At 37.3% G+C, this 13724-nt stretch overlaps 1 protein-coding gene across 1 annotated transcript; it reads right to left on the reverse strand.

Moving 5' to 3' along the window:
* Positions 1-10073: 10073 nt before the first annotated feature.
* LOC149196686 (F-box protein PP2-B11-like) lies at positions 10074-11689 on the reverse strand. The gene is made up of 3 exons (XM_089403778.1): positions 11315-11689; positions 10802-10920; positions 10074-10659 (listed from the first exon to the last, which is right to left on the reverse strand). The coding sequence occupies exons 1-3, from the start codon at positions 11594-11596 to the stop codon at positions 10110-10112; spliced, it is 951 nt and encodes a 316-aa protein (XP_089259904.1). The 5' UTR covers positions 11597-11689; the 3' UTR covers positions 10074-10109.
* Between the last annotated feature and the right edge of the window lie 2035 nt (positions 11690-13724).

A 13724-nucleotide genomic window follows, 5' to 3' on the forward strand; every position in this document is an offset into this window, starting at 1 on the left:
TACATCGCTCATCCCTCATGCACCATCGAATCATTAACAAAGCTCAGGATGTATCCACGCATTGTGGTGGCACGCTCATATACTCTGGCTGCTATTCTGCCCCCTAAACATAATCTATATCCCTTTCCCAAAATCCACAACGAGATTACTCTGCTTTTAGGTATAGCAATTTTAATACAGATTTACTAGACTATAGTATTTGACATTTAATTGTCATCCAAGTAAGCAATTCACTTAGATTTCTCACTATTGGTGCAGGAGAGTGGTGGAATGCAGATGTAAGTGCCCTACCAAAGGTAAGAGGCTTAGGAATGTTTATAGTTGGGGAATATACATGAAATTTTGATTATCTGATTTGGGAATGCAGACACTTAAGTGGTGCATGGGAAGACTTACTTCTTCGAATCATCAACGCAGCTCTCAATAATTAGCTCTTTTTTGTTGTTGCAAACCATCATCTAAAAGTGGTGGAGGTTGACACAGTGCACACAAAAAATGAAATCAATAGTAATTGCTCCAGCCAGACCAAGCTTATAAGTAACCCACACTAATTAAGTCGTCTTTCGGGATTTGATTTGTTTTTTGGTCCCTTATGTCAGATCTTTGATATTCTATAAAATGTATACGAAGTTAGTGCCTCAGTTCAATAAAATAAATTCGATAGCGTCAAATGCTAATAACAAACCAACTAATTATTATAAATTTCTAACCATTAACAACAAAACTTAAACCTCCACGTTCAGCACACGGGCTTCTGCATTCCCCACATACAGGTGGTATTGCACATACATGTGGTATTTGGTGTTGAAAATTTTCAGAACGTTCAAACCCGTTGCAAAAGATCAGGAAAATTGTCAACTGGGTAGTAAAAGTTTAGCAAAATATTCGCCGAGGCACAAACAAAATAGTTATCTTTCGTCGGAAATGCTACAGAAGGGGAAGACCAAAGGTTATTGCTCAGGAATATGCGTGAATGAAAAGATAGACTGCTCTATCATCGTAGATTAGCCCAATGACACGATTCCATTACAGTAGATCGTCATATGGAATACAATCTTAGTTGAGGCAACTTCCATACCATAGAACAATGTTGGCCTGCAGCAGAAAAGAAATTTTGTGCTCTAAAGCCTTTCGAAGGCCACAAAATGGCAATGGCATTGATTTTTGTTGAAATATTAATTTCAACTTGCCGTGCTGCATTTAATGCACAAAACCACCAGATTTTATCGGACCGCTTTTCACGAAAAGTGGTTTTCCTCCAAACGCACCCGATGCAATCATTTTTTTACGCGTGTCCTTTGTACGTTTTCCAAAACAGCTTTTCATCGGGACATAACGTTCAACAAATAAGGGGTGTCCGATATTGTTCCGAACCGTCCGATTAAATCAACGGACCAGGATCATTTCAACTTGCCTGAAGTTTTTTGTTTGACCACCCACTTGAAGGAATTAATGTGATCTATGTTGTTTCGTAGATTGTAGGTGAGATGTTTTAGTTTTATGCACGAACGTATGGCGAATTTAAAGACAGGTATGGTCATTCATTTTTTTTGTTAAAAAATATATATGCAATGACATATGTAATAGGAAAAATGCTTTTGTTTTGAATTGACTTTGTAATGTAATGAGAAACGCACAGCAGTGCGAAACATAGAAGAACAGGGGCAGCATGGAAAGCAATGAAATGTATTGTGTGATGAAGCAGTGCGAATGTGAGGAATGTAAAAATTTACATAGTAGTGTGAATATGAAAAATGCAGTAGCATAAATATTTTTTTGTTGAAGAAACGAAATGTAATGGGCAGCAGCATATATAAAAGAAATTTTTCTTTACAGCAATAAATGTTAGAGTTTTGTTTTTACAGCAGTGAATGTAAAAGAGATTTTTATACACAGCAATGTAAAATCTCAGGAGGAGACAGAGTAATTTTCTTTGTTGAAATGTTCTTGGTGAATCCCTCTGTGAGAGAGGAAGAAATATGTAACAGGCGGTTTATTAATGAATAGAAAGTTTTATGTGTATTGTTGAAACTCTATTCTCTGGAGAAATTTTTTTTGCTTCCCTGTGTTAAAGATCCTGGAGAAAAACAGAGCATTGTCTCTGTGTTCAGTTTGTTTGTTTTTTGAATTTTACCAAAAAAATTCCCAACAGTGGTATCAGAGCAGATCCAGGCTCTTTGAAGGTGTCAAAGAAGCTGAAGGAAGGCGTTTTTTTGCTGCAGCAGCTTCTCCAGCAGAGTGAAGACACAGTCAAGAAAGGATCCAGGTATTTCTCAAAGTTTTTTTTTGTGTTGTTGTTTAGGAAACAGTGAGTGATTTTTTTAAGAAAACACAGTCAAATATTAGAAGCATAGCTGAGAATGCAAGGAATGGCCAGCACCAGCACTAGCATGGGTATGTTTAATACTCAGCTCCCACAATTTAATGGGAAAAACTATGACTATTGGGCAATAACCATGAAAGCCTTGTTTGCTTCTCAAGATTTATGGGAATTAGTTGAGGATGGTTTTGAAGAACCAGCAGATGAAGATGAGTTTAATAGGTTAACTCAGGCAGAGAAAGATCTGTTGAAGAGCTATAGGAAGAAGGATTCAAAAGCCCTTGTATTTTTGTATCAAGCAGTGCATGACAGTGTGTTTCCAAGGATAGCAGCAGCCAAGACATCCAAAGAAGCATGAAAAACTCTCAAGACAGCCTATCAAGGCATGGAGAAAGTGAAGATAGCAAAACTACAATTGTTGAGGAAAGATTTTGAGAATCTGTGCATGAAGGAGTCAGACAATATTGACTCATTCTTCACACATGTAATTGGTCTGGTCACACAGATAAGGACTCATGGAGAGATTCTTGAAGAAAGGAGGATTGTGAAGAAAATATTGAGAGTCATACCCTCAAGGTTCCATGTGATTGTCACCACCATAGAAGAGACAAAGGATCTCTCAAACTTTTCAGTTGATGAACTTCATGCATCACTGATAACACATGAGCAGAGGTTGAGTAGAAATGAAAACTCATATCTAGAGCAAGCCTTCAAGACACAGATGTCATTTGGAAGAGGAAGAGGTCAAGGCAGAGGAAACAAGAGAGGAAGAGACAGAAGCCAAAACAGAGGTGGAAGGAACAATCCAGCAAATGCTCAAGGAAGAGGCAGCAATCCAAATCAGAACCAAGGCCAAGGCAGCAATCAACAAAGTGGACAACATCATGCTCAAGGACAAAGGTATGAAATCCAATGTCCAATGTTATTATTGTAAAAAATATGGGCATTATGAAAATGAATGTAGGAAGAAACAGCATGATATGAATAGTAGATCAAGTGCAAATATCACTAGAGAAAATATCAGCCAAGATAATGTGCTTTTAGCTTGTAATATGGCTGAAACAAAGAGTGATGATATATGGTTTCTAGATTCCGATTGTAGTAACCATATGACAGGAAACATAGCCCTATTTTCTGCTCTAGATCAAAATGTGAAATCACAAGTCACACTTGGGACTGATAGTAAAATTTTTGTTATGGGAAAAGGAGAAGTTAAAATATTTACAAAGAAAGGAGAAAAGAAAACCATAGCAGATGTCTATTATGTTCCTGGAATGAGGTGTAACCTCTTAAGTATTGGACAACTTGTTCAAAAGGGGTACAATGTTTTCTTTGAGAATGATGTATGCACCATCATAGATAGAGCACCCAAAAAAAGATGCATTGTTGAAGTGAAGATGACGAGGAACAAGATGTTCCCTCTCAGAATAAGGGCAGATTTGAAAAACAAAGAAGTAATTGCAGCAGTGACACAAGAGGGTTTCCAAAGCGTACCAAAGGATGAAAATTGGTTGTGGCACTTGAGATTTGTACATCTCAACTTTGGAGAAACCGGACAGCCTTTGTGAAGGTTGTATCTTGGGGAAACAACACAGAGGTAGTTTTCCATCCGGGAAAAGCATAAGGGCAAAAGCACCCTTAGAGATTGTCCACTCAGATGTATGTGGACCAATGCAAACTCCATCACTAGCAGGCAGCCAATATTTTCTAACATTCATTGATGATTTCTTCAGAAAGACTTGGGCTTATTTTCTAAAGAATAAAAGTGAAGTGTTTGAAAAATTTCGAAATTTCAAAGCACTTGTCGAAAATCAAAGTGGGCTGCGCATCAAAGTTTTGAGAACTGACAGAGGAGGTGAGTATATCTCCAAGGAATTCCTATGGTTTTGTAGAGAAAATGGAATACACAAACAATTTACAACAAGGTACACTCCGCAGCAAAATGGAGTCGTTGAAAGGAAGAATAGGACCATCATGGATATGGCGAGGAGTATGTTAAAGGCAAAGCATTTGCCAAATGATTATTGGGCTAAAGCTGTACACTGTGCAGTATATATTTTGAATAGGTGTCCTACAAAAGCAGTGATGAACAAAGTGCCGGAAGAAGCATGGAGTGGGAGAAAGCAAGGAGTCACCCACATGAAAGTTTTTGGATGTGTGGCCTATGCACACATTCCAGATCAGCTAAGGGAGACGTTGGACAACAAAGGGGAGAAATGTATTTTCATTGGATACAGTGAGGAATCCAAAGCTTACAGGTTATATATCTCATCTACCAAGAAGTTTTTTGTGAGCAGAGATGTTCAATTCATTGAGGAGGAAGCTTGGGATGGAAGCATAGAGAAAATAGTTAATGTTAAAAACTGTTTGTCTCATGATGAAGATGATGAGGAGATGGCTGAAATACATCCCCAAACAGTAGCGCCAACACAAGGACAGCAAGAGACACCCTTGAGAAGAAATGAGAGTGCTTCTCCTAGCACACCACAAGGAGGAAATTCAAGTGCTCTTCAAGCACTTGCACACCAAATGAAAGAGGTAAGAAATTCATAAATTTAAGTGATATTTATAATGAAGGAATGAATTCCTTGTTTGCTTTGTATTGTCATGTTCATGACCCTATTCATTTCGAAGATGCAATTAAAGATAAGAAATGGATAGAAGCTATGGATGAGGAGATGAATGCCATAGAAAGAAACAAGACATGGGATTTTGTTGAACTACCAAAAGGTAAAGAAGTCATTGGAGTTAAATGGGTTTATAAGACCAAAAGTAATGCTGAAGACAAAATAAAAAGACACAAGGCAAGGCTGGTTGTCGAAGGATACAATCAGCAGTATGGGAGAGACTATGAGGAAATTTTCGCACCGGTTGCAAGAATGGAAACAGTGAGAGCAGTGTTGTCCATAGCAGCACAAAACAAGTGGAAAGTTTACCAAATGGACGTGAAGTCAGCATTCCTAAATGGAGTGTTAATGGAAGAGGTTTACATTGAGCAACGTCTATGCTATGAGAAGAAAGGTCAAGAGCATGAAGTGTGCCGATTGAAGAAAGCTCTTTATGGGCTGAAGCAAGCACCAAGAGCATGGTACAGTAGAATAGATTCCTATCTACTGGAAAAAAGATTTAAGAAGTGTGAGGGGGAACCCACCCTCTACATCAAAGAAAAGGATGGTAAAATTTTAATTGTAGTGTTGTATGTTGATGATGTGATTTTTACAGGTAATGATGACTACCTCATTAAAAATTTCAAATCAGTCATGAAAGAAAAATTTGAGATGACTGACATGGGTTTGCTGAGATACTTCTTAGGAATAGAAGTAGATCAAAATGAAAATGGAATTTTTATTTCGCAAGAAAAATATGTAAATGAAGTGTTGGACAGATTTAATATGCAGGACAGCAAGGCAGCAGTCACTCCCACAGTAATGGGATTAAAAATCAGCAAAGAGGACAACAGCAAGGATTTTGATCCTAGCATGTACAAGAGCATAGTTGGAAGCCTTATATACTTGACTGCAACTAGGCCAGATATAATGTTTGCTATTAGTTTGATTTCCAGATTCATGGAGAGGCCAAAAGAAGCACATTGGCAAGCAGCAAAAAGAATTCTGAGGTATGTTAAAGGTACTAAAAGGTTTGGCATTTTATATGCTGTCTCAGAATGTTCAGATTTAATTGGGTACACTGATAGTGATTGGGCTGGAAGTCTAGATGATCGGAAAAGCACATCCGGTTATGTTTTTCACATGGGTTCAGGAGTCATTTCATGGGCTTCTAAGAAACAGCCTATTGTAGCATTGTCTACAGCAGATGCTGAATATGTGGCAGCTACAGCAGCAGCATGTCAAGCAGTTTGGATGAGAAGAATGTTAAGGAGTTTAGGCCAAGAGCAGACAAAAGGAATGGTGATTTTTTGTGACAATAGCTCAGCTATTGCGTTATCCAAGAATTCGGTGTTTCATAAGAGAACGAAACACATTGACACAAGGTTTCACTACATCAGGGAATTGGTGAACAATGGAGAAATTGTTTTAAAACATTGCAGGACTCAAGAGCAGGTTGCAGACATTCTGACAAAACCATTGGACCAGAAAATCTTCGAATTTTTGAGGAAGTGTTTGGGTATGACTGAACGCCCAGCAGTTGAAATTAAAGGGAAGTGTTGAAATATTACTTTCAACTTGTCGTGCTGCATTTAATGCACAAAACCACTAGACCTTATCGGACTGCTTTTCACGAAAAGTGGTTTTCCTCCAAACGCACCCGATGCAATCATTTTTTTACGCGTGTCCTCTGTACGTTTTCCAAAACAGCTTTTCATCGGGACATAATGTTCAGCAAATAAGGGGCGTCCGATATTGTTCCGAACCATCCGATTAAATCAACGGACTAGGATCATTTCAACTTCCCTGAAGTTTTTTGTTTGACCGCCCATGTGAAGGAATTAATGTGATCTATGTTGTTTCGTAGATTGTAGGTGAGATGTTTCAGTTTTAATTTTTTTATGCATGACCGTATGGCGAATTTAAAGACAGGTATGGTCATTCATTTTTTTTGTTAAAAAATATATATGCAATGACATATGTAATAGGAAAAATGCTTTTGTTTTAAGTTGACTTCGTATTGTAATGAGAAACGCACATCAGTGCGAAACATAGAAGAATAGGGGCAGCGTGGAAAGCAATGAAATGTATTGTGTGATGCAGCAGCGCGAATGTGAGGAATGTAAAAATTTACACAACAGTGTGAATATGAAAAATGCAGTAGCATAAATATTTTTTTTGTTGAAGAAACGAAATGTAATGGGAAGCAGCACATATAAAAGAAATTTTTCTTTACAGCAGTAAATGTTAGAGTTTTGTTTTTACAGCAGTGAATGTAAAAGATATTTTTACACACAGCACTGTAAAATCTCAGGAGGAGACAGAGTAATTTTATTTGTTGAAATGTTCTTGGTGAATCCCTCTGTGAGAGAGGAAGAATATGTAATAGGCAGTTTATTAATGAATAGAAAGTTTTATGTGTGTTGTTGAAACTCTGTTCTCTGGAGAAATTTTTTTTGCTTCCCTGTGTTAAAGATCCCGAAGAAAAATAGAGCATTGTCTCTATGTTCAGTTTGTTTGTTTTTGGAATTTTACCAGAAAAATTCCCAAAAATTTTGATCTGATATTATCACTGAACAATATTTAGATTACAATTACTTTTGTTACAAATTGCTACATAAAATGTCATGTACCTACTAAACCAATGAACTAGCATTAACCCTAAGGTCTCGCCCATTATAATTCTTCCGTTCGAATTAAGTTATGCAGAGATGGTTTTTGGAGGATGTGTAGAAGAAATGTGTGTGGAGGTGGTTATGCGGAGGAAGTGTGTGTGGAGGAAATGTGTGCCAAGGAAGTTGTGTAGAGGTGGTTGTACGGAGGAAGAGTGTGCGGAGGTGGTTGTGCAGAGAATAGTGTGTAGAGGAAATGTGTGCGGAGGAAGTGTGTGCGGAAGTGGTTGTGTGGGGGAAGTTGTGCGGAGGAAGCTATGGTGAGGTGGTTGTGCGGAGGTGGCTTTGGTTGTGCGGAGTGCGGAGAAAGCATGTGCGGTGGTTGTGCGGAGGTGGCTTTCGTTGTGCGGAGTGGGGAGAAAGCATGTGCCCAGACAAAACCACTGACCCTTTTAAAAGAAGCGTGGCCTTAATCAATTAATTAGCGGTAGAAGAGAGACTGTTGCGTCGCAACTATTGCCTTTGTTATTCATTAAAAATAGTGAATAAAATTTGTACAAATTGTGGAAAAGATTAAAAAAAAAAAAAAGATGAATTTACAATTTAAAAACTTTATAGTGCATTTTTTTTATTATTATTTAAAATGATTTTAATAAATTAGTATATCTCTCTTCAGTGGAGGATGAGAATTGAGGAAGGTACAAGAGCGAATAGGTACAATAATCCCCCACACGACAAGGGTAATGATCAAACGTGGTAATGAGAGGACATTGGGAAATTGCTCAGGGAACATTCTCGAGGCAACCTTTGGTATAATAGTGTTGGTGCAGGTCTGGTTAGTTAGTGATTAAAACAATGAAATGAGCCAGGGTGATATTGTGGGTGATACCGGCTCCATCTTTGCACATGGACCTCTCGGAGCTCCAAGTCGTACCTCTGGTGTATGGGAGGAGCTCTTAGTGTGGCAAGGATGGGGGAAACCAACGGGCTAATTCATGTTGTTGTTGGGTGTATAATCTGGGATCCTGGTTTGTGTATCTCTAGAAGCCATTGCGAAAAGGAATCCCAATTGCAAGCTAAATACATTATCATGCCAGGCCTCTGCTGGGTGGTAAGCTCTTTTTCTGAAGGAACAGTTGATTTGCATGGTTTAATTACTTCTCAGGTAAATCTCTGCCCTCTGTTGTCGCCTCGTGATTCAGTTTAGAATCATTTCTATGTAAGGGCAGGTTTTCCTCTTGTTGTCTTCACAATATCCCAAAGCTGAGAAGGGAGACCGAAGGAGGTAACCTCAAACCACTTGCGGTTCAGTAGCTAACCCTACTAAACCAAAGAGGGATCTCTCTATGAATTTACATCCAAGACTAGAATGGAAAAGGATTTTAGGCTAGGTAAGTTAGGCTCAGATAGGGTTTTAAAAGTTTTAGATTTTGATATTGGACTAGGGATGAAAGCCAGGTAACTAGGTCAAAGGATCAAAAGGGTAACAGAAGCAAAGATATAAAGGAGCAAGGTAGCCCATTCAAAACCACGTGATAGCTATAAGATTATCAAGCATAAACACACCCTCTCAATTTTCTCCTTATAGGTTAAGGAACGAATCTGATTTTCCTTATCCAACTAGCTTTCTACAAAGACAAAACCTTTTGTAAGTTTATCCCTTCTCGGGCACACCTTCTTTTTAAATAACTTCCTTTTAACAAAATCAACAAAGGCGTCACATGGATGAACGGGGTCTTTCGAAGTCTGTGGAAATTTTCTTGAAAATACTCTGACTTTGATCTCATCTCTAAAAAAGCTGCCACTGAAATCTCAGAAGGACAAATCCACTCAGAATTCTATGTTCTCTTCCGGTGCTAGGAGAAGAATTTCGATGACACAACCCCTTAGGCGATCTGGAGACTGAGTACGCTAATCCTAAGCCCCTGCTCCGTTACGTCACTGCGTTTTGGAGGTGGTTCTGAACTCGATTTTCAGTTTCTTATAGCGGTCTAGAGATCATATCTTCCCATCCATAAAAGCTAAGATAACAAATAAGAACATGAACTAGAGTATTCCAAGGCTAAACAGATAGTTATTGCATTCCAAGGCTAAAAAGATAGATGTTAAACCTTTAGCAATCACATAAAAGTCCTATAGCAACTGTTAATGATGAGTATTCCTTCAGCTAACTGTTAGTGACGAACGAAACTTTCACATGGCCATTTCTGTACATTGAATGTATTATAGAAATGCATAGAATTTAACATGGTGAAATTGGAGATTCCACTGCTAACTGTTAATGACGGAGGAAACTTTCACATGGCCATTTCTGTGCATTGAAGGTATTGTAGAAATGCATAGAATTTAACAGAGTGAAATGGGAGATTCCATGGAGGAGCTGCTATAGCCATATCTGTACACTGAATGTACTAGAGAACCAGTACAGTTGAACATAATGAAATGAGAGAAACCCCCTACAAGTCATTTCTGTACATTGAATTTCTTCCATTAGTCAAGTAGAGATACAATAAAGTTGAAAAAGGTGGAATTAGAAAGCAAAATATACACTTTACAAGTCTCTAAAATTAGTCAATGATGAAATAGAGCCAAATTATATTTTTCCGCTCTTTCCCTGACCAATGAAGTGGGTAGGATCTTAACCCCTTCTAAAAGAAGTCCACCTTTCCAATTCCCACCTTCCCATTCTCTCATGCAGAACTCTACACTTCCTGGATTATCTCCCTTTTCTTCCACAACAAATCTGCCTGCATCAAACTCCATCCACCCTTCCTCTACATGTCTAAAGGGAGCCATCTGGTACCCTTCAGTCTCAACAGGTTTATTCATGTCACTCAAATATCGAGCATATATCTGGTGATCACCACAAGGAGTTGTAATTGAGAATTTCACTGGCTTACGATTCCATCCATATGCTCGAGGCAAGGGGGGAACGGGAAGACTACGTCGAGGAAACATGCGAAAACAATATCCACGACGAAAGTTCCGAATAATGCCAGACTCATGGACTTTGAGCCTGAATGAAACACTGTATGCCGCACCCGGAGACAAAAGCTTGCAGTCAAATTGACCTTTCACTTCAAGCCAACGGACTGCAATTAGTTCACCTATCTCCTTGCAACTGTAGTCAAAAGTCAAGAGTGTGTTATTAGCTTTTATTTACTACTGTCTTGTTGTTAGTATTAAACTAAAGAAAACAAAGAACAGAGCGTTGTCTTGTTGTCAATATTAACCTAAAAAACAAGAACAGAGCGTTGGATTACCTGGATTCATCCTGAGAAATCCAACGCCAATACCGATTATCATCTCCCCAAGATATATTCAAATTTTTTGCGGACAAGAATAAGCACAACTTGCCTGTGTCTCGCTCTATCCAGAACTTCTGAAATCAAAAAACATTTATTGCCAAATATAAAGATTTATTGCTCATGGGGTACTTTTGGCAGAACTGTTAGCAGCGGAACCCTGATCTAGACCGCTAGCATTCATGGCAACGCCTATATATTATACAAGACTCGCCATTAATATGAACTGTCTAGATCACGGTTCCGTTGCTCATGGTTCAGCCGAAGGTATGGCAAAGATCTGCTGCTCATGTTCATGCTTATGGAAGCTTAACATACTTTAGGTGAAACAGTGAGCAGTGAAGCAGTGAGTTGACAATTAGCATTAATGGTGAATCTGGCGAAATTGAAAGACGTTTGACTTCTTCCATCTCTAATTTCCCACCCTGCAGTACGATTGAAAGAGATTCAGGCAAAGAAATATAGCATTACCTTGGTTCTGCCGTCGATCCAATTGGGATGACAGAGAGCGAAATACAACTCTTTCTTGGAACATATTTCCAAAGGCGAATCCATCCGTGCAAGAAGGTGGGGATACTGAATTGGAAGCATCTTGTCCCACACGGAGTCCGAATTGCCGGCCGAACTGAATGTATGATTGACAGCACTGAACCTGCAAACATCTCTGGGTGTGGTGAAACAGAGTATGTGCGATATGCAGCTCTGTGGCAAATCCCCCATTGTCATCGTCATCCCTTTCTTGCTCTCCTCCATCAACTAGGTTAGGTTACAATAACAGGAAACCAGAGTAGTTTCTTAGGTTAGGTTACAATAACAGGAAACCAGAGTAGTTTCTTTGTTCGGATTCGCTCCGCAAAGTCTGTTTTGCTTCACTACGTCTTTTATAATATTGTCTCCCTCCCGATCTATATTTTGCTTCCCTACGAAGGTACCAGAAGAAGAATTAAAATCTGGATGTTACACGCAGTCGGTGAATTCACGAAGTAGTAAATTTGATGACAAGTGTGGTGTTAGACGTCGTTGTCAAGAAAAAATAATGTATAGGCACAATCGATGGCGATGTTGGAAATATTTATTTGAATTGGGGTTTGGTTTCACGGTAAACAAAAAATCGTTTTCTGCTAACGTTGTATCTTGTTGACAGGTTCCAGTTGTACTGAGTTGAATGTTGGCATCTTTCACAAAATTATTTGATCAGGATAATGCCAAAAGACCACTTTTTTAACTTGAAAGTGCCATCACAGCTCCTTTCCTAACGTTTATATAGATGAAAAAACGAACTCTTCAAAGTTTTGCAAATATTTTCGAGACTAATTTTTGCAATTTCTTTCTTAATGGCGATTTTTTGCAATTTCTACTTTAGTGTATAGAAAATTTCACAAATATAGCAGTTATGGTTTATTAGAATAACATTTTTTAATATTTTTTTTAAATTTTTAAAATATACAAGAAAAAAATTATATTAAACTAATCTTTTTTTATGAATTTTGTAGCTTATAAAATAATGATTATGAGATGTATTATTAAGGCATTTTGTGAGAGGAAGGTTATTGGGTTGAAAAGACGAAAATCCAATCATATTAAGGGCTAGTGTGGCCCAAGCCAGGGGTTATTCCCGGGTGATTTTGAAAGCTTAGATGCCCTTGGGTCAAGATTTCTCAAGCCAAAGATTAAGCCTGTAGTCATCTCAAAACTCAAGCCAAAGATTAGGTCTATAGTCATCTCAAAACTCCGTCCACTTAACAAACGAAAAAAATTATAGATTTTAATTAATATACAATTTTGATATAATCATATATATACTAAAACATTGTTAATCCCCTCATATCATCTTAATATTTATTACAATTCTGCATTATCAATTCCCTAAATTGTCCATCATTTTACTAAATGTGATTGAATTCAAAAGGTGCTTGTTGTTTCTCTAATTTAGAGTTGATTTGAACAAGAATGGCCTAGTGGTATGAATACCTATGGTTATCCACCTATGACTTCATTTTGTATGTTTATGTTATAAACCTTTCAACCACCACCAAAATCTACCTAAGTTTCCAAAGATTATTTGCAGCCAACCTCCCGGTCTCCCAGTTCCTTTTTAAATTTTTCAATCTAAAAACTACTAGAACTAGTTTAAAATATATTTGATTCAAATGCTCAAAAATATGAATGAAGTAACCTACGAATTTTTTTAGCAATTTCTTTTCATACCTCTTGTATCTTCAAAGTCATGTTGAAGTCCCTTTCCTTTCCCCTCCCTAACCGCATAAAATAACATTGTCACTTTTTATGCTTCCGCAACCAATTAACATCTCATAGATATTCTTTTTCTCCCCATAAGATTTGTGTAATTAACCCGCTTGATCTTAGCTCTGGATCTATCAAGCACCAAGAGGGATCAAATCTCTTTTCATTATAAAAGGGGTTTGCACTTCAAGAGATTTGATCCCTCAACTCTTGGTAGAACCAGAGTTAAAATTGAAATGAAAATATTAGTAGATCCAGAGTTTTACTTTTAAAATGAAAATATTTATTAATATATTTTTTTCATTAATTTTAATCAAATTATTTTAAATTTAAATATATTTATAAATTTAAATAAAAGTTAGTTTGAAAATATATAAAAGAATTTAATATAATTTAACATCTTAATTTCATAAAAATCAAATTTCAAGAAACGAAATTCACATTTCAAAATTTTATAAAAATACCATATTACAAATAAATTTAAACAATGAAAAAAATTATAAAAAATAAATTCAATTCAGGAAAATGAAAATGTTGTTGGATATATTTTGGAATAAACCTTCGTCAATATTCCAACTTTTATTTATCATCCCTTTTCATTGTATAATTTTATTTTATTTTAAGTCAAAACATTCTA

The sequence above is a fragment of the Pinus tabuliformis genome, chromosome 2_2 (assembly GCF_031772625.1).
Source record: "Pinus tabuliformis cultivar Carrire ecotype Pingquan chromosome 2_2, CPIR1, whole genome shotgun sequence".
Lineage (NCBI taxonomy): Eukaryota > Viridiplantae > Streptophyta > Pinopsida > Pinales > Pinaceae > Pinus > Pinus tabuliformis.